The sequence below is a fragment of the Phacochoerus africanus genome, chromosome 8 (genome assembly GCF_016906955.1).
Source record: "Phacochoerus africanus isolate WHEZ1 chromosome 8, ROS_Pafr_v1, whole genome shotgun sequence".
Taxonomy (NCBI): domain Eukaryota; kingdom Metazoa; phylum Chordata; class Mammalia; order Artiodactyla; family Suidae; genus Phacochoerus; species Phacochoerus africanus.
In genome coordinates, this window is record NC_062551.1 from 153,312,354 (window position 1) to 153,331,780 (window position 19,427).

The 19,427-nt window shown below is 37.0% G+C and overlaps 1 protein-coding gene across 4 annotated transcripts in view; it reads left to right on the forward strand.

Annotated features, from left to right (window-relative positions):
• MYSM1 (Myb like, SWIRM and MPN domains 1) overlaps positions 1-17,899 on the forward strand; it is a 39,314-nt gene extending 21,415 nt beyond the window's left edge. Inside the window, exons 11-21 of one of the 4 annotated variants that reach the window (XM_047788890.1) lie at positions 1,211-1,288; positions 2,935-3,023; positions 5,113-5,167; positions 5,516-5,566; positions 6,288-6,362; positions 6,913-7,101; positions 7,999-8,131; positions 12,461-12,566; positions 12,745-12,802; positions 13,876-14,053; positions 16,377-17,899. In XM_047788890.1, coding sequence (XP_047644846.1) covers positions 1,211-1,288; positions 2,935-3,023; positions 5,113-5,167; positions 5,516-5,566; positions 6,288-6,362; positions 6,913-7,101; positions 7,999-8,131; positions 12,461-12,566; positions 12,745-12,802; positions 13,876-14,043 — 1,002 coding nt within the window. In that variant the 3' untranslated portion in view covers positions 14,044-14,053; positions 16,377-17,899. The remainder of the gene's footprint in view (positions 1-1,210; positions 1,289-2,934; positions 3,024-5,112; positions 5,168-5,515; positions 5,567-6,287; positions 6,363-6,912; positions 7,102-7,998; positions 8,132-12,460; positions 12,567-12,744; positions 12,803-13,875; positions 14,054-16,376) is intronic. The other 3 variants (XM_047788891.1, XM_047788892.1, XM_047788893.1) reach the window with 3 other exon arrangements.
• Positions 17,900-19,427: the final 1,528 nt, after the last annotated feature.

A 19,427-nucleotide genomic window follows, 5' to 3' on the forward strand; every position in this document is an offset into this window, starting at 1 on the left:
TTAGCTTTTTGGAATAGCTCTTCAAAATATTTTAGTCTTTATTTTTTAATTCTTTTTTTTTTGTCTTTTTAGGGCCGCACCCATGGCATATGGAAGTTCCTAGACTAGAGGTCTAATTGGAGCTACAGCTGACAGCCTACGCCAGAGCCACAGCAACACCAGATCCGAGCCACGTCTGCAACCTACACCACAGCTCATGGCAATGCCGGATCCTTAACCCACTGAGCAAGGCCAGGGATTGAACCTGTAACCTCATGGTTCCTAGTCAGATTCGTTTCCACTGCGCCACGACGGGAACTCCTATTTTTTAATTCTTAAGGTTAGTGAATTTTGCAGTATTCTTATTTTAAAAATAAGTCTCCTAAAAGGCAGAGTCAAATTGTGGTCTTGTTGGCTTTACTAAAAAAAGAGGTTAAATTGGTTAATAGGTAAGATAAATGGAAAAGGAGTAAAGATGATTAGAGTAGGTAATTTTCTGAGAGTAGCCTGGACACCATTTCTGTCTAGTTTATTAAGAAAGGATGTTTTCATATACAATTGCTGGAGTTGGTGCTAGTCACACACTGGCTTCTGGCAGCCAGTCTAGTTTAAAAGCTTCAGTACTATTTTTGTAAAACTGGATGTTACTAATCCAGTAAACCAACTTTATAAGTTTTTGCTATTTGTATTAACTAGGCAATGTCTTCCTTTCTAAGCCTGAGATATAATTATTTTGCTTCTAGTTTTCAATATTTTATACCTCTTGCTGTGTGTTCTTGGAAGTTTTCCACCAAGTCATTTTCTGGGTGGTTCTTTTTGATCTTAAAAAATATTTTTTCACTTTATTGTACAGCAGAAATTATCAAAGCATTATGTCAACTATACTTCAATAAAATTTTATAAAATGAAAAAAATATTTTTTTGTCCTAGAGTTTAACTACCAAGTAGTGAAAGAAAATGAAAACTAAGGAAAAAATTGGGATAAAATTTAGTAAATTATCACTGATTTATTTCTGAGCAGAGTGCCACCTATTGAACATAAATTAATAAAATGTAGTCAGGCTTTGCTGATCAGGGATTATAATATTTTAATAGAAAAATTGATTTTTAGAATACTATCATTTTGGTTTTGAGTATTAATGTGCTTTGATTTGAGAATACTATCATTTTGGTTTCTCTAAGCTAATCTTGTTATCTTGTTACCTCGTGCTTTGTTTTAATTCCATTGCAGCGCACAAGGAGACGCAGGGTCCGAGACCCATGGGGAAATTGGTGTGATGCAAAAGACTTAGAAGGGCAGACGTTTGAGGTAACTTTGATCCTTTCAGATGGCTCAAAAGTGAAAGTTGTCAGTATATATTTGTATATCTTAACATCACATACATTATACTTGTTGTATATGTGTATATATAGATAAATATGGTTCCCATTTTATGTATTATATAATGTATATACACACACAGATATATATATATATATTTCCCATTTGTTTAGAAGTCACTAGTAAGCAGCGAAGTAGAAGGCATTGAGGATGCAGTTAACTAAGAGCTTGGGCATTTTCAGAACTCGGATTATCTGCCTCTACATTCTGGTCTTTAGCTCTAGAGTATCCGCTAAGGTGCCAGGGAGTTGTGCCCTGTTCATTTCAGTGAAAAGTCATTGAATGATGTTCTGATCTACCAATTAAAATATTGTTGCAAGCATTAGCCGTAAAATTGAATTACAAATATTAAAGTATTTCTACTAATAAAAATTATGGTCCGAAAAAGAAACATGGGGAGTGAATGTTCGTGTATACGTACATGCGCACACACACATATTCTGTCTGTATGCAACATGTGAACAACCAGTCAGTCAAGTGGAAAGAATGTGTGAAGGTGTACTTATTGGCTTTGTTTATATGTGTAATCACATCAAATCTCAGGATTTTCTTTATAAAATGTGGATAATAATACCTCCCTCAGAGATTTGCTTGAGTTAAGTGAGGTCAATGAAATCAAATGTATGAAGGTCCTGATACTCAGAACTCAGTAAGCCTTGCATGCACCAAGAACTCAATAAATGTTCTTTCTTTCTTCCCCATTCTGTGCCTCTAACCACACACCCGAGCATTGTTCTAGGCACAGTAATTAGTAACACGTGGTTCCTGCCTAGAAGGAACTTATGTTTCTAGTAGGAAAGATAAATCCTGTGTAAGTTCCATGAGATTGAACTCAAGAGGTATAAGGTCCTCCCAAAGGGCTGTGATCAGGGAAAGTTCCGCGGAAGATGCGACGTTTGTCATCTGTGACTTGAAGGAAGAACAGAGAATCTCAAAACGTGGAAAAATAGAGGAGGGAACTCCAAGCTGAAGGAGAGGCTGAAGCAAAGGAATATAGGCACGGGAAAATACCAGATATATTCTGGAAAATGTGTAGTCCATTTGGGCTAGAGTATAAGGTTGGTAGTGGAAGTGAAATGAGAGAGATCCAATTCATTTTGTATTTATAGAGGCCTTAGTATATCAGACACTATTGTCAATATTTTACAAACATTAACTCATTTAGGCTTCACAGAAACACCTTGACATTGTTATTAGTGCTATTATTATTGTTCCCATTTTAAAGATGCAGGAAACTGGGAGTTTACTAGTGGTCTGGTGGTTAGGACTCCATGCTTTCACTGCTGTGGCCTGGGTTTGATCCTTGATCTGGGAACTAAGATCCCTCATGAAGCCATTGCACCCTATATACCACAGCTAAATAAGTAAAAATGAAAGATGTTTTTAAAAAGTACGGAAAACTAATACACAGAAAGCTTCAGTAACTTGGCCAAGGTTGCCCAGCTAGTAAGCAGCAGAACCAGGCATTCTCTCTGCAGAATCTGTGATCTTTAGCTTTCTGCTGTGATGTCTCTCTATTAATTCTGCCTGCCATGGTTGATGGACCCTTTGATCAACTGGTGCTTATGTTTTAGCATCTCTCTGCTGAGGAGTTGGCAAGAAGGAGAGAGGAGGAAAAATGCAGACCTGGTAAATCTTCAAAAGTGCCAAGACCAACAAAAAGGTATACTGTGATACATAAGTGTGATTTTTTTTTTTAAACATGTCACAAGTGATTAGAAAATACATGGAAGGAATATCTGATACTACAATAATGTATTATTCACATTGTTTAAAAATACTGCTGAGATGTTTTATTTTACTCATTAATTTGGGAGACCTTGAGCAAGAGTTTTACTTAGTTCATGTTGAATGAATGTAGGATCCAACATATGTTTTAAAAGGGCTTGGTTTATGACAAGTGGTAATTGAATTCCTTAGACCTGAACAGGTAACCTCATGAAGTAACTAGTTTTCTCTTTGGTTGGTACTGACTGTTAGGGAGGCTTTTTAAAAAAAAATAATATAAAATTTGTAACTTGAAACATTAAAGCTCACCAAAAGTTGTGTCTTCCTTCCTCCCTCCCTCCCTCCCTTCCTCCCTTCCTCCTCCCTCTGCATAAGTTCCCAGGCTAGGGGCAGAATCAGAGCTATAGCCACAGAGACACTGGATCCAAGCTGCACCTGTGACCTGGGCTCAAAACTTGTGGCAATGCTGGATCCTTAACCCACTGTGGGAACTCCTGCCTTGATTTTCTAGACCCTTAACTTCCTACAGATGACCCCTGAAATAGGTTATAGTTTTTATCTGTGTCCCTTTTATTGTTTTATTTTTTATTTTTTTTATTTTTTGGTCCTTTTAGGGCCGTACCCTCGGCATATGGACGTTCCCAGGCTAGGGGTCAAATTGGAGCTGCAGCCGCCAGCCTATGCCAGAGCCACAGCAGTGCCCAATCCGAGCCGAGTCTGCAACCTACACCACAGCTGATGGCAATGCCGGATCCTTAACCCACTGAGCGAGGCTAGGGATCAAACCTGCAACCTCATGGTTCCTAGTTGGATTCGTTAACCACTGAGCCACTACGGGAACTCCAGTGTCCCTTTTAAAATAAGATATCCAGGAATACTACTCGGTTATTTTCAGTGGAAAGAGCCCTAATACTCAACCAGTTGTATATCCCTGAGTAAGTTACATAAAGCCTTTATAAACCTTGGGTCTTCATTTATATAATCATAATTGTAATAGCTAACCATTTTATAGGTGAGGAAACTGAGAGGCACAAAGAGGTATATAACTTGCCTATGCTTGTTAGTGATGATGGTGTGATTTAACCCAGGCATTAAAGATTGAGTCCATACCCCTGATTATTATGTTGCATATTACCTCTCTAAAATTAAATGAAATCAAAAAAAAAAAATACAGTCATCCACAAGCTGGGACTCTTCATCAACTGTCTAGACATTTGATTTTCTGAGTCTAAATGTAGGACATATTTATTATAATTTTCACGTCATTTCAGTTTATCAGGTTCTTTTTGAATTCAGATCCACTTTTCTCACGTTAGCCTTCATAGCTTTGAGTCATCAACATTTCAGTAAGCTTGCCTTTTCCACCATTGACCCCTGACCTTGTCACTACTGTGGCCTGGGTCGCCCACTGCTTTGGTGCAGGCATGGCTAAAAAAAAAGTTTTACATGTGTTTTTGTATCTAGCTTTGCTTAGGTGTCCCTCTTTCTATCTTTTTATTCTTTTTCATTTTAAAAGATGAATCTATCATAGATTTATTTAACAGAACTGTTTGTCATTTATTCATTCAACAAATACTGAGTCCCTACTCCATGCTGAACACCTTAATTTACTGACAAGGGATTTTGAGAAACTTCGGTCTCTTGAATTTTCTTTGTATTATGTCAGGGTTACATTTTCATTGAACTTTTGAAACTTGATTTCAGTGTAAGACACATGTCTAGCCATTTATAATGTTCTCCTCTTTGGGTGTTAAAAGTAATTAAGACAACAGAATTGCTTTGTTCCCAAAGTCCTGTTTCCCAGATTTTTAATTGAGTCCAAAAGAACAGTGCTTCTTCCACAAGGATTGTATGGCATGTCCTAAGAAATTCTCCTAGTTTAATATTTTTCTCACTTGTGCAGAATTTAGGTTTATGTTATTGATACGTATTTTCAAATTTGTAAATAAATGTTAGTTTCCTAATTATTTTATGTTTTTGAGATTATATTAGGAATGATTTTTTTTTCTTTTTCCTCTTTTCAGCTCATTCGATCCCTTCCAACTGATACCTTGTAATTTTTTCAATGAAGAAAAGCAGGTACTACTTATGCATCACTGAATAACCATAAATGATGCTCTCCGCTCAAGAACTATTTCTTTTTTCTGTGTAAAAGGCATGTGAATATGAAAGATTGGATAAGGCGTGTGTATATGAAAGATTGGATAAGACGCTAAGTGTCAGCTAAGTGATACAGATGGAAAATGAGAATTTCACCATGCTAGGGGTTTGAATTCTATTATATGTATTTTTAAGTCTTATTTTTGCTGAGCTTTGATTGATAGAATTTGATGTGATAGGTAAAGGAGAAAAGGGTGGACATTCCAGTTAGGAAAAACAAAATCTCTATTTTTATGCTCCCCCATTTTTTTTTTTTTTATATTTCAGGAGCCATTTCAGGTGAAAGTGGCTTCAGAAGCACTTTTAATAATGGATTTGGTAAGGATATTATATTGTGTTTACTTAGTTATTCTGATTTCTATTCTTGTGTATTTTTATTGCAGGCATAAGAGAGAGTATGGAAGACGTGTATTTTGGATCTTAACTATCCTCTTTTACAAGGAATCTAAAAATAAGTCTTTTCTTTTGGAGAAAAGCCAAACAATTGCATGTTTCCATATTTTAGAGAAAATAAATTAATGTGAGTTTTTGCAGACTGTTTATTCCATTAACCCTATTTTAATCTCCTAGTATTCTTGTCTGCTGCCTTCTAGATAACTGCAACAAAGAACAACTCTTAGCATTTGGAGGCTTCTCGTTTTGTGCTAAACCACTGAGACCTCCAATAGTTGTGTGTGTGTGTGTTCATGATGTTTTTCCATAGGAGGACCCAGACTGATTTTTACTTTGTATCCTTATGATACCTTTCCTCAGTAGAGAAAATAAATGGTATTTTCGTTTTGTAAATGAAAGAAATGGCATCTTGGAGGGTTTTAGTGTTTGGTTCAAAGTTTCTTAGCCAGTAGTGAAAATAGATCTAAAATCTTAAGCCTCAGTATGCTGAGCCTAGCATCTGGTTCCTCTACTCCGCTACTCTACTTTAGAAAAAAGTAATTACTGCTATTGTAAATTACTCTCCTATGCTAAGTGGGATTTTGATTTTTCTTCAGGTGGGTTTTATCTCTGTGTTTGAGTTGAGTCTGTTTTGTATTTCTTCTAGCATGCTCATGTATCTATGGCAGAAGTGATTGGTCTGTTAGGAGGAAGATACTCAGAAGTTGATAGGATAGTTGAAGTAAGTTTTTTTCTTAAAATTTTAAGAATTATTTAGTCCTGCTGCCATACCAAATATTTTTATAGATTTAAGTGCATATAACTAACATACAGAGTTTATGATATAAATGAGAATATGCAAATGTGGAAAGTTATATATTCCCAGAGGTGGGTGGACATTCCATGTAATGAGCATCTGTTTCCTTTTACCATCAAGAAAAGGAAATGCTGCCAGGCCTTGGTTCCTTGTTGGCCTTCACAATAAAAAACTTCAGCTGCTAAGAGGCTATGCTAACCTTATAGTTGAAACTTGCTATATATCATTTGCTAGAAATTATCATCATAAATTATTGGGGTCATCAAAAGAATGTACAGATATGTACACATTCTTAATTTGTTTAGGTAGAAAAATGGATTTTGAATTCCTAGCATACGGCCCCACTTTTGGAGAGTAATTCATTTGCAGTTAAAGGCTGCCAATGATATAGGCAAATGAAAGTTTCTTATCTGTGTATGAAAGGACTAAAACAATAAAGTAAAAGTGTAATCATTTAAGGATTAATCCTTTATAGGTCTGTGCAGCAGAACCATGTAACAGTCTGAGTACAGGACTGCAGTGTGAGATGGATCCTGTCTCACAGACACAAGCCTCGGAAACCTTGGCTGTCAGGGGCTATAGTGTTATTGGATGGTATCATTCTCATCCTGCCTTTGATCCTAATCCTTCCTTACGAGATATTGACACTCAAGCCAAATACCAGGTGTGTTTATAGGTCTTTGTGTATGTAGTCTGTAAATAATTGCATATTCTCACATTCTCTCAAGAGTAATTGTGTTTATTTAAATTTTAAAAATTAGCTACTTTAATACACACAGGCCATCAAAATAACAGTGGTAATTCCTTCCAGAGCCTTCAAAAATGATGGGAATGACTGGTACAGGGACTGGGTACAATTGAAATAATTTGGGAATATAATATATTTTGCATCTTTGGAAGAAATAAGATTTTGTTTTATTCTGCATTTTGTATTTGATATTTGGATGTTTTTCCCACAGACAGCTGTTTATAAATTATTACCACATTGATAAAGATTACAGCTGAGGGGTAGTGAATATGATTTGTAACTGTATTGATGCCAAATATAGATCTTGCAGGCCAGGCAATCTTTTTTTGTTTTATTTATTTACTTATTTATTTATTTATTTTTGTCTTTTTAGGGCCACATCCACGGCATATGGAGGTTCCCAGGCTAGGGGTCTAATCGAAGCTGTTGCTGCCAGCCTACACTGCGTCTGTGACCTATACCACAGCTCACGGCAACACCACATCCTTAACCCACTGAGCAAGGCCAGGGTTTGAACCTTGCAACCTTATGGTTCCTAGTCGGATTCGTTAACCACTGCGCCATGACGGGAACTCCCAGGTGATCTTTTTAATGGCGATCTTTTCAAGTTGGTTTGAACATGTTTTGGCCTGAAAAATTTAGGGTACAAAATGAATATAAAAGATGCTTAATTTCGTTGCTGTTTGGATGTGAATTTTTTAACACATCTTTGCATTCCCTTTTCTTCTATTAGATGTTTAAAATGTTAGTATGGGTAAATACTACTTGTAAATGTATGTAGTTGAAACTAATTACACTTTTTTTAAATTGTAGAGTTACTTCTCCAGAGGCGGTGCAAAGTTCATTGGAATGATTGTTAGTCCCTATAATCGAAATAATCCTTTACCTTATTCTCAGATTACCTGCCTTGTTATAAGTGATGAAATTAGCGCAGATGGCTCTTACCGTAAGTTTTCAACAAAAACAACCTCAACTTTATCCTACTTCTGCCTTCCTTTTTTTGAATCACTATGCAAAGCAATTTTATGGAAAAGTTTGTGTCCTCAGCTGGAGCATCACTGCCTGGATACCATGTAGTACAGCCACCTGCTTTCCTTTTATGATTTCCTTCTTATATTCAAGTCCCCACTGTTACCATGGCCACTGGGCAAAAGGATTACGACATAGAGAAAACTTATTTATGGCCTTGGAGACATTGCAGTTAAAAAAAAAAAAAAGACAAAATCTCTGTTCTTTTAAAATTTTTTGATAAAGGCAGACTGGCTTTCTCTGTGATGGCATTGAAATGAAAAAAATACAAAGAATAATGACCACCCTATCACCAGCTCTCCTTGACCTCCCAATGTAGGCTCAACAGTGCCTAATTATTTTTATATCTCTTAGTTTCCATTCTATTTCAAGAAGTAGTTTGGTTGGTTCAGCCCATCATATGACTTGGTTCCTTTGGGATTTATACCCACTTCTGGTCTAGTTAACTCTGGCTGGATAGAGAGTTAATGTAGCAGACTAGGAAAAGTAGAGGGGGCTTAAGAAACAATTGCATCTCTAGCATATTCTCTTCATCCTTAATACCTCTGCTCTAGGTCATTGCTGTCTCTGAATACTGCCACTCTACGTTATACTTTCCCCCATTAGCTCCTGAGCTCCTTAAAGGTAGATATACTATACTTCTTTTTCTATCCTCAGTTTCTAGCACAGGGCCTGGCATAAAGTAGGTACTAAACTAATGTTTGACAAATTTCTTCATTTTTAATGATACCATTTAGATGCCCTCTCTTTGGTAAAGACCTCAGAACTACCACCCCCCCTCCCCCCCATGTCATTTATTATTAGTTGCTCTATTCTTTGTGTTCTTGCCTTCATGGTCACTTTCGTCTCTCAGTGTAATTTATCTCCTTAGCCCGTCTCACTAAACTCTGAGCCCCAAAGAGCAGGAACTATTTCATCTTTGTATCTCCAGTAGCACCTAATCAATTGCTGTCCACCTAAGGAATGTCGGTGGTCTGTAGGATTTCATTGACTGAATAGTACTGACGTTAACTGTAGTACAAAATGCTCATTTTGAACATAGCACATATATGCATCATCTTACCCCAGTAGAATTTTACAAAAAGTTACAAAAGGAATCACAGTTTACTAGTTTTTAATTTAAATCATGTCTTAATATCACATTGTGCTAGATTTTGGCGGTGAGCTTCTACTCTTGCTGTCTAACAGATGTAGCCACATGTGCTGTGTAAATTAATTGGAATTAAATTTAAAATTCAATTCCTGGAACCCTACTTCTGTCCCAAAAGAAGTAATAAGGACTTGTCAGAAACAACCAAAATACTGGACAAAATATATGAATTAGTGGTTTTTATGATATACCATCAGGCAGTGAAGGACTGTATAGAGAGATGAAAAAGGGAACCCAAGTTACCCTGGTTTATTAACTTAAAAGAGCTTCTGAGTATGGCCTAAGAATGAGAAACCCACCCCAAGCCTAGCAGTCCCTGAGTTGAGATAATAGAGGTGAGACCAAGGAGACCAGGGCAATTAAATTTGTTAAACAGAACAGGAAGCCAGCTGCCTAGAGAGCAAACTCTGAGATCTGTAGACAGTTCGAAGATATAGATAGAGACCAATGCTTGTGTGTGAAGGAACTACCCCAGACGGGAAAGAATCACTCAAGATTAGCAGGCACAGTGGATGCTCACATCAGACAGCGTACAAGTATTCCACGTTGCTACCATTGTTGTAGAAAGGTCTCTTGGGCAGAGCTGCCTCTTTCCTGACTTGATCATTGTCAGTACTGCTTATTAGGTCTTAATCCTTGGTCTTTCTCTTTGTTCCTCTTGGAAACCCTGCAGTTAAAAAATTGAAATTTCCTTGGGATTTCCTGGTAGTCGAGCGGTTAGGACTTGAGGCTTTCACTGCTGCAGCCTGGGTTCAGTCTCCTGTCTGAGAACTAAGATCCCGTGTTGTACACTTTGACCCACCCCCCAAAAAAGAATGTCCTAGAATCCGTGGGATACCCTGTGTTACAGTACCTTGACTGAGTCCATTATTTATTTGTTCATTCATTGATTTGTTATTTCCCCCCTGTGTTATACACCCAAATTCTTTCAGTACAGTATCTCTAATGGTTAATTAGTTTCTCTATTTGTAATAGGCAGGAAGTGTACTTAGTGATTAATTTTTTTCTGGTATTTCAGTAGCCAAAAAAATCAGTACAAAAGGAGATTTTTACTGGTCTAGTGCCATTTTTTTTTTTTAACTTAGAAAATGTTCTTAATATCAGATACAATGTGTATACAATGTGTGTGTGTTATTTTTTTTATGAGCACAGACTGAAATCTTTTAGTCTCATTTTTTAACTTTCATTAAGAGTAGGAGTTGCTCACCTATATTCAGATCCCAACTCTCACATTTATTATTTTGCCTTGGACAGGTTATGTAAGCCCTCTCATTCTCCTTTGCCATATCTATCAAATGAGAAAAAAAACTTTACCTTGTTTAAAGGGGGGGTTGTAGAGACTGTCAGTAATATATATATATATATAAAGTGCTTAGTAAATAATAGGTCTAAAATAGAATTATAGGCTGTTGCCTGTGCTTGGTAGGTAATTGAAACATATTAAGTAAATGATTGTTAGCACAAAAAGAGTTTGCTTAATGGCTTGTACACTGTAATGTGTCTCTCTTCTTAAGTTCTTGGAGGGAGAAAATGAAATGGAGGAGAATTGAGAAATGAGAAAAGACCAGTTATATCTTCAGGCTTGCTGTTCCCTTCTTCCACACACCCGAAAAAATAAAGGGGAGATGAAAGCCTTTTAGGAGCATACTGACAAATTACGGTTGTATTGTGAGGAAGTATAGTTATGACTTTTTTCTTTGTCCCCCTGTAATGACTTCTGATTTGCTAGCATTTTGTTTACTTGAAAAGCCTTATGATAGCAAAGACCCAAGTTGAGAGGCAGTATAAAGATTTAAGAACATAAATGCGAGTCAGACTGCCTAGGTTCAAATCCTGGCTCTACCTCTTAGTAATTATATATGTCCAAGAACAGGTTATTTAATAACCTCTGTGTGGCTCAGGGACCTCATCAAAAACAAAAAAAATGGGACAATACCGGTAACTAGTGCCTTTAAGAACCTAAAGCCTGGCACATAGTAAGCATTATGTAAGAGTGACTACTATTATTGTTACAGTATTAGCCTTTATGAATCAGCTGAGCTTCTCATACACCACAAATGCAATTACATGGGGATTTTGAAGGGTATGTGAGAAATGACTAAGTAGGTGCATCCTTTGTTTCTAACTTATGTATGTGATATTCACCCCTTAGACTCGTTTCCTCCAGAGTTTAGTGTGACTCAAATGCAGTTACACCTCTCTAGGATTAAACCTATCCCCTGTCTAGTCTTGGGTCAGCACACAGAGGCAGGTGGAAGAAATGTGGGCTCAGAAGTCAGGCAAGCCTCCTGCGGTTTAAAATCCAAGTTCTAGGGAGTTCCTCTTGTGGCTCAGCAGTACCAAACCTGACTAGTATCCATGAGGATGTGGGTTTGATCCCTGGCCTCACTCAGTGGGTTAAAGATCTGGCATTGCCATGAACTGTGGTGTAGGTTGCAGATGTGGCTTGGATCCTGCGTTGCTATGATGTAGGCTGGCACCTGCAGCTCCAGTTCAACCCCCAGCCTGGAAATTTCCATATGGGTGTGGCCCTAAAAAGACAAAAAAAAAAAAAAAAATCCATGCTCTTCTGTTTTACTAGCAAAAGCAGCTTGTTCAGTCTGTTTTCAGCCTCAGTTTTATCTGTTAAATAGGAATAATGCTGCCTACCTTATGACGTTGTAAGCTTGATGACCTATGTTAAAAAAAAAAAAAAAAAATCCCTGGGATAGAATATGTCTTGGTTTGCCTAGGTCAATCCCACAATCCCAGTTTAAGCCTGTGGTTCTGGCACAATTATTAATAGTGCCCACTTTCACTCTGAAAGTCTCTTGGTTTGGATGATAAAGTATGTGATCATCTTACCTGTCCAGTTGCTTGCATAGAATTGTCATGCAAATGGCACTTTTATTTATTAATTGTTTGGCATTAATAATGCTTGACGGACCAAGTTCAGCCAGGCAATGCATATTTAATGAATGCCCACTATGTTTAAAGCGCTGTTTGGCTGGTCTGCCAAGCTGCAGTTATGAAAACACTGAAGGGAATTTTAAGTAATTAAAAGATTGGAGATTTAAGAAATAGTTGGTAAAAATGTACTTCTTTATGCTCTTCTAGGTTTACCTTACAAATTTGAAGTACAACAGATGTTAGAAGAACCTCGGTGGGGATTAGTATTTGAAAAGACAAGATGGATAATAGAAAAATACAGGCTATCCCGGAGGTATGTACTGTGGTTTGAGATGGTTACACATCTGCAGTGTTGCTCATTAAATTATGTTTTAGAGAAAACCCAAGTTAAATATAAAATTGTGATGCATGGCGTCAGTGATAGTTTATTACAAAACTGATTTGTTTATAGCATTTGTTTCATCGGTTTGTTTTCATATTTCTTCCAACAGCAGTGTCCCCATGGATAAAATCTTTCGCCGGGATTCTGACCTGACTTGTTTGCAGAAAGTAAGCTGCCTTCATTTTAATTGGTTTCATTGTTCACAGATTCTAAAGCTATTCATCTTGATGTGTTTTCCCATGATGCCTAATGCTTTGTGGATACATTTTCTGTGTATTTCCTTTATTGCTTTTTCCTTTCTAAAATTAATTTCCAAGACATAATTAGTAATTTGTTTTTGTTGCCCATGCTTGCATATAGTAGTGATACTATTTTAGAATAAATTTGTCAATGTTGGGTGATAAATTTCTTAGCAGATTATTATTGTACACAATGGAGAACATTTTTCTCATTTTATTAAATTCAGAAGCTCCATGTTTCCATTTAGCTTTAACAACTGATCATTTTTAAGAATGATAATATATATATTGAACCATTAAATTTAAATAGTCATTTTATTTAACTTTCCAGTAGGAAATAAGAGTCTTAAGTTCCTTTATTTTACTTCTAGTTTTATTTCTGTGAAAAGAATGAATTAAGACCAGTAGTATCTAACCATTAAATTTAAATAGTCATTTTATTTAACTTTCCAGTAGGAAATAAGGGTCTTAAGTTCTTTTATTTCACTCCTAGTTTTATTTCTGTGAAGAGAATGAATTAAGACTGGAAACATTTGTTTTTCTTTCTTTTTTATAACAATTTGAAAATAGAAAATTTAAACGTACTGTTTCTTTTTATCCCCTCCTATTATAGCCACTCTGTGTTCTTTTAGGAGGTTAATATGAGCATTTGCCAGGAAGTAGACTCTAGCATCCTACTTTTGAAATGATAGACTCCTGCATTGTACATACATAGGTTTTTTATCCCATAGGATTATTTCGCTTTGTAAATAAGACTACATGTAAAGTCTCGGGTTTATCTCCTTATATAAAATCAGAAAGCACCTAACCTAAGCATTCCCTAACAGTGGCTTCTGACACTTCAGCTGTACGGTTGTTGAATACTGTTTTATCCTTGACCACCGTTAAGGAGAATGTTTCTTTTTTGTGCATTAGAAATTTGGAAAGGGATAAAATAATGATAGTAATGTCCTCTTACACATTTTTGTGTATTTAAATATAAAACTTTTCTTTTCAACTAGCTTTTGGAGTGTCTGAGGAAAACTCTGAGCAAAGTGACCAATTGCTTCATTGCTGAAGAATTCTTGACTCAAATAGAAAATTTGTTCCTTTCCAATTATAAAAGCAAGCCAGAGAATGGAATGGCTGAAGAGAACACTACTGTGGGGCCCAAGGAATTGTTAATGTGATGATTTTAAAGTAAGACATTTTACTCTTGACACAATAGATCCTGCTTTCAAAGTTATAAAGTTGAAATTATTGCAATTTAGTTAACAGTGGCACAGCTTTGCTTTTTGGTTAGTTCACAAAATTGAAGCTTGCCACAGAAACCGTGTAGCATACGGCAATGATCAGAGTTGTGTGAAGCTGTGTCCCCCTTAGCTGGCAGTCCTCTAGGGCCAGTAAGCAGGGTGTGGACTGAAAGGTGGCCTCACTGCTGCCTTCAAGTTGGTACATGGAGTGTGTCTCTGATTTTCACTTCTCCCGGAGCTAGTCATCTCCTGTCTCATAAGGAGTACTTTATTCTTTTCTTGTGTTTTCCTCAGGCTAGTTTATGGTTGCAAATGAGGCAGGGGTGGGTGGTCACTGAGGTTATTAACATGGTTGAGAAGTGCTGGTGTAATGAACCTGACAGCAGCTCTGGGAGGCCAGGGCAAGCATCAGGAGAATATCTTAGCAACTGAAGATACCTAAAGGAGAGAATCAAATTACCAGTTTTTTAATTACGGGTATTTGCTTGCATTTTATTTTGTAACAACACTACTAGAGGATATGCCATTTTCTTGCCATCTGAAACATTTTGTATGGATTTCAGAAACACAAAATAAGTAGCTTCAACTGTATGCCCACTTTAAGTTAGTATATGGTAAAGCTTTGTTTAACTAGAACACAGGTAATCATAACCCTTTAACTGGATTTTTTTTCCTACTACCTGCTATCAGGTGAAAGAGGCAAATTACAGTAAAACTTAAGTCGTCAGAGAGATGTAATTTAAAGACAAAAAAATCCTTCTAGGACAGAACAATATATTAAGCACAGTTTCATATACTTATTGAAACCAGAACAGGGGCAGTTAGTAATGTAAGCTTTGCAGACCATACCATCTCTGACCTTCTTTATATTTTTTAATAATGCTGTAAAAATATACAACCATTTTTAGTTCATGAGCCTCACAGAAAACAGGTTGCTGGCCATTATCTTCCAAGCCCTGTTCCAGGAATTGCAAACAGTTTTCAAATGCATGAGGCTGAGACACCGTGAACGGTCTTCCATCTTCAAAACAACAGTAAAAGTAAAAATTGTGATTTACATTTAAGTATATTTTCAAATGAAAGTTAGCAGTCATGCTGCCTGATTTATTCTGATAGATTTTAGTTCATTTCTATTAACTAAAGAATTGACTTATGCCAGTTCTTTATTAATAACGATCTATTACATCTAAGCTGTGTATACTTTTACTTTTTTTTGATTTAATGAATATCTAAGGAAAATAAGTCAGTATTGGAAGGAGCAGTGAGCCAGTTTTAGATGACCTGGGTCCTAACACAACCTGGTGATTTGGGGGGATATATTTGACCTTCTCTGGGCCTACATCCTTCTGGTAACTGAGGTCCAGATTATCTTCCTGGCATCCTTCCAGGTCTAAAATCTTAAGATTTATTCTAATTTATTAGACTAAGTACCTGGAGATTATATTTTTTAGATGGTATGGTTCCCGAATTAAATGTTTCCAAAGAAAAGTGGTAGTATTTTCCATTTTTCTGTATGCATTTAGGATAAACAGTGAAACATAACTTACAGAGCAGTTACTTTTGGAACTGGACTTATTAGAGCTAGAGGCCAAAAATTAGGAAACCTGAGTTCTTACCCCCACTTCCATTACCAGCTTTGTTGTGTGACAGTGATAAAATCACATAATCTTCTGGACCTCAGGCTGGCTCTTCATCTGAAATTCTAGGGCAGAAAGTCTGATTCTGCTAAAGGCAGTAATTCATTCCTTACTGCTCTTCCTTGTGACATGTCTTCTTCACTGTACATCAGGAACAGACCCTAGAAAGTGGTATTAATTAGCTCTCTTGATGGGCGTTTCCCTCTCATCCTTCAAAGACAGGCTGCAGCAGCTAGTTTTAGTTTTCAGGTGGATATTTTGTGCTGGTTCCTAATCATTAGTTTTTTGTTTTGTTTTTATTTAGGGCCGCACCCAGGGCATATGGAAGTTCCCAGGCTAGGGGTCAAATCGGAGCTACAGCTGCTGGCCTACGCCACAGCCACGCGGGATCTGAGCCCTGTCTGCGAACCACAGCTCACGGCAATGCCAGATCCTTAGCCCACTGAGTGAGGCCAGGGATCAAATCTGAATCCTCATGGTTCCTAGTCGGGTGCATTAACCACTGAGCCACAAAGGGAATTCCCTTTAATCATTAGTTTTGAAACTCATGCCACATGTCCTGCTGCCTTTTCTTTCTGCATTTCCCTCCAGCCCTTTTTTTCCATCCTCACTCCCTCACTTCTTAACTCGCAGCGTGTAGGCGCAAGACCCTTCGTTCTGTCATGTGTTGAGACCGGGGCCGGAAGGATAGAGTTGAACAGACCCACTCCTCTTTCCCAGAAGTGCACTAATGCTGCCCCAGCCTTCTCTCCAGAACTTTCCTCCCCACGGGCATGCCTGGGCAGCAGGGGAGACCACAGCCTCAGTGTGCAACCTGTGGGGGCCTCCTGTTCTCCATTTACCTTCTTCCTGTTCATCTGGTCCAAGGGATGGGACAAGGAGGACCTGGTGTAGTCAGGCTGCCCGAGGACTGATGCAGAAGAACCATCCGACACGTGACCGTCTCAGGTCATCAGCTGGCATCCAGTTGGTGGGATTCTCCGTAGAAATTAAGTCAGGGTACCTGAATTTTGTGGTCCCCTCCCACCTGTAGTCTTCTCACAGCTGGAGACTTAAGTCTGAAGTCACCCGTCATGACATTTAGGAACACTTCCTTCACACAAGCACAACAGAAAAAAGCACATACATTTGTATCAGCATCGTTCCAGCAGGTTAGTACAAAATGTAGCAAAGAAATTTGAACTGCATCTCCAATTTACCAATAGTGTAATCGTTTTCTTACAAATTAATACCGTATTTTGCAGTATTTCCAGAAAATCACCATGAAGAATATTGTAATATACTTGAGCTTAATTCCTGATCTTAAATGTTTTTATGTATGCTATTCCCCACACTCTTTTTTCATTTACCCTGTAATTTGTGCTTTCTGGTATTCTCTAAATCTTACCTTTTAAGCCACCTTAACCCTTTTTGGAACAAGATGAAGAATAAATGTTATCCCTTTAAATCAGGTGAAAGTCAAAATATCCCAGAGAAGGTCTGATTATATCAGGGGTCTATATGAAACCAACTTGGAGAAGGTAAAAATAACTCATGATATCTGGGTAGTTTTATTTTATTCCTTTGACTGGATTTATGAATATATTCATAAGAACTTTAATTTCAGCAAAAAGTGCCAATCTGCTATCTTTGAGGTTTCTGTGGAGTACTCTCTTAGGAATGAAGAAATACTAAGTATGATTTTATAGTTTGCATTCCTGTTTCATAGGTTACTGCAGAACATTTGTTTGAACCTATGAATTATAAAATAGTATAGATTCTAGCATGATTTAAAAATAGGTTATGTATATCTTTAAAGTTGTGGATTTGATGTGTAAATTGTATATATTATGTGTAAGTTTACTGTGATTATTAGTAAACCTGTTGCTGTTTTGTTGTCCCCCAATGTTATCAGTGTTTATGGATTTCTTTTATTGCTTTGAATTTTGGAATATTCTGTTAACAAAATATGATTTAAATGATTTTATACATTTAAATATGCCATGTTGTCTATATTAAAGAATATTGTAAATATTAATGTTTGTATAGTCAGGAAAGCTTTTCCTGAAAATGATTGAACCTTCCTCCCTGTACCTAACTGCGACATAAAAAAAACTGATTTTAAGCTTTGGGGTTTTATCTTGTGAGAATTAAAGGAAAACATTCTGAAGATTCTGTATAAATAAAATTTTGAAAATAGTGAATCATTGGGTCTCTGAATTACTAGCTGCATGCACACAGAATTCCATCCAGTGCCCCATTAATTCAGCATACATTTGTTGAGCATGTGGGAGCACAAAGATAAATAAGTCTTGGGCTTTTTTCCCCACAAGCATCCTAATATCTAGTAAGTGGAAACACTGAAAACCTGACATAGGAGCTAGGACACTAGAGTACAAACTGAGACTGATTATAAGTACCTGTAAGGCTTCAAAGAGGAGGTGTTTAGGTAAATGAGAAATAATCCTCTAGAAGGTAAGCAGTGAGACTGATTTCTTGGAAGAGATGGCCTTTAAACAGACTGGCAGTTTTCATTTAAATGACATTTGGGGAGAGGAGTGACCTTAGCATAGGCAGGGAGTTAAGGAAAGAGAAAGCTTTAGAGAAAGGCGAGTCTGGTCAGAGGGTAGGGTATAATGAAGATGTCACTCAGGAAGGTAACTCACATTCAGTCAACGACGTGGAAAGTAAAAATTGTGAGAAGAAAACTCACCTTAGAATAAACTCATTAACTGGTCTTTAACTTTTCAGTCCTTATTTGCTAGCCTATGCAAAACCTATCAATTAAAAAATAGGGAAAAACAGGATCAGACTTTATATATTCAGCACATATGTATCTTCAATTTCTATCATTTCATTAAGGACTTTCATATCAGCACATAAATGTATTCATTCTTTGCAGGATGCATAGTATTCTGTAATGCAGGTTTGCTGTAATTCGATCAGTTTAACTGATAATATATTTTTCTATGAAAAATAGTTCCCCTTTTTCTATGCACTTAGAATTTCTCCAAATAGTTTTAATTGCCAGATGAAGATCTATGTACCCTTTAAATTTTGTTAGTATTTGCAGAAAAATTTTCAATTTCCACAAGCTGATTTTCCTCATAGGAGTACAGCCATATTCATCATGTTGTTTACAGAACCATTTTGAATTCAGGCTCCTAAATGAAAATAATTTAGGCAGCAAAGTGTAATAAAATCCTAAGAATCCTAATTTTACAAGGCATTCGTTTCATGGGAAGTTCACCCCTCTGTTCAGCTGTTATGGATTCTTCTTAGTTAAGCATTTGCTATAATTTTCTGATTGTGGCCTGCGTAATACTCAGCCTCTGGCTTCAGACCAGCATTGTCCTGCAATCCCGTTTGTACTCTAATAATGGTTCTTCTTTCTGTTGCTGATGTGTTTCTACATCAACGACTCTCAATTATCTTCCTGTAGAAACCTGGCTTAAATAAAACATTGTCAGTATTTGCAGAGAGATACAGCTAAATAAAAATTTGCTTTTGTCTTCCGTATTTCCCCTGCTATCAAAAACAAGCCTTACCACGTTGCAGCAGCTGTGGCATAGGACATGTCACAGCTCCGGCTCAGATTTGATCCCTGGCCTGGGAACCTCATATGCCATGGGTGTGGCTGAAAAAAAAATTTTTTTAAAAGGCTTATCAATTAAAAACGGACTATTGTTTACTCGGTATAATCAA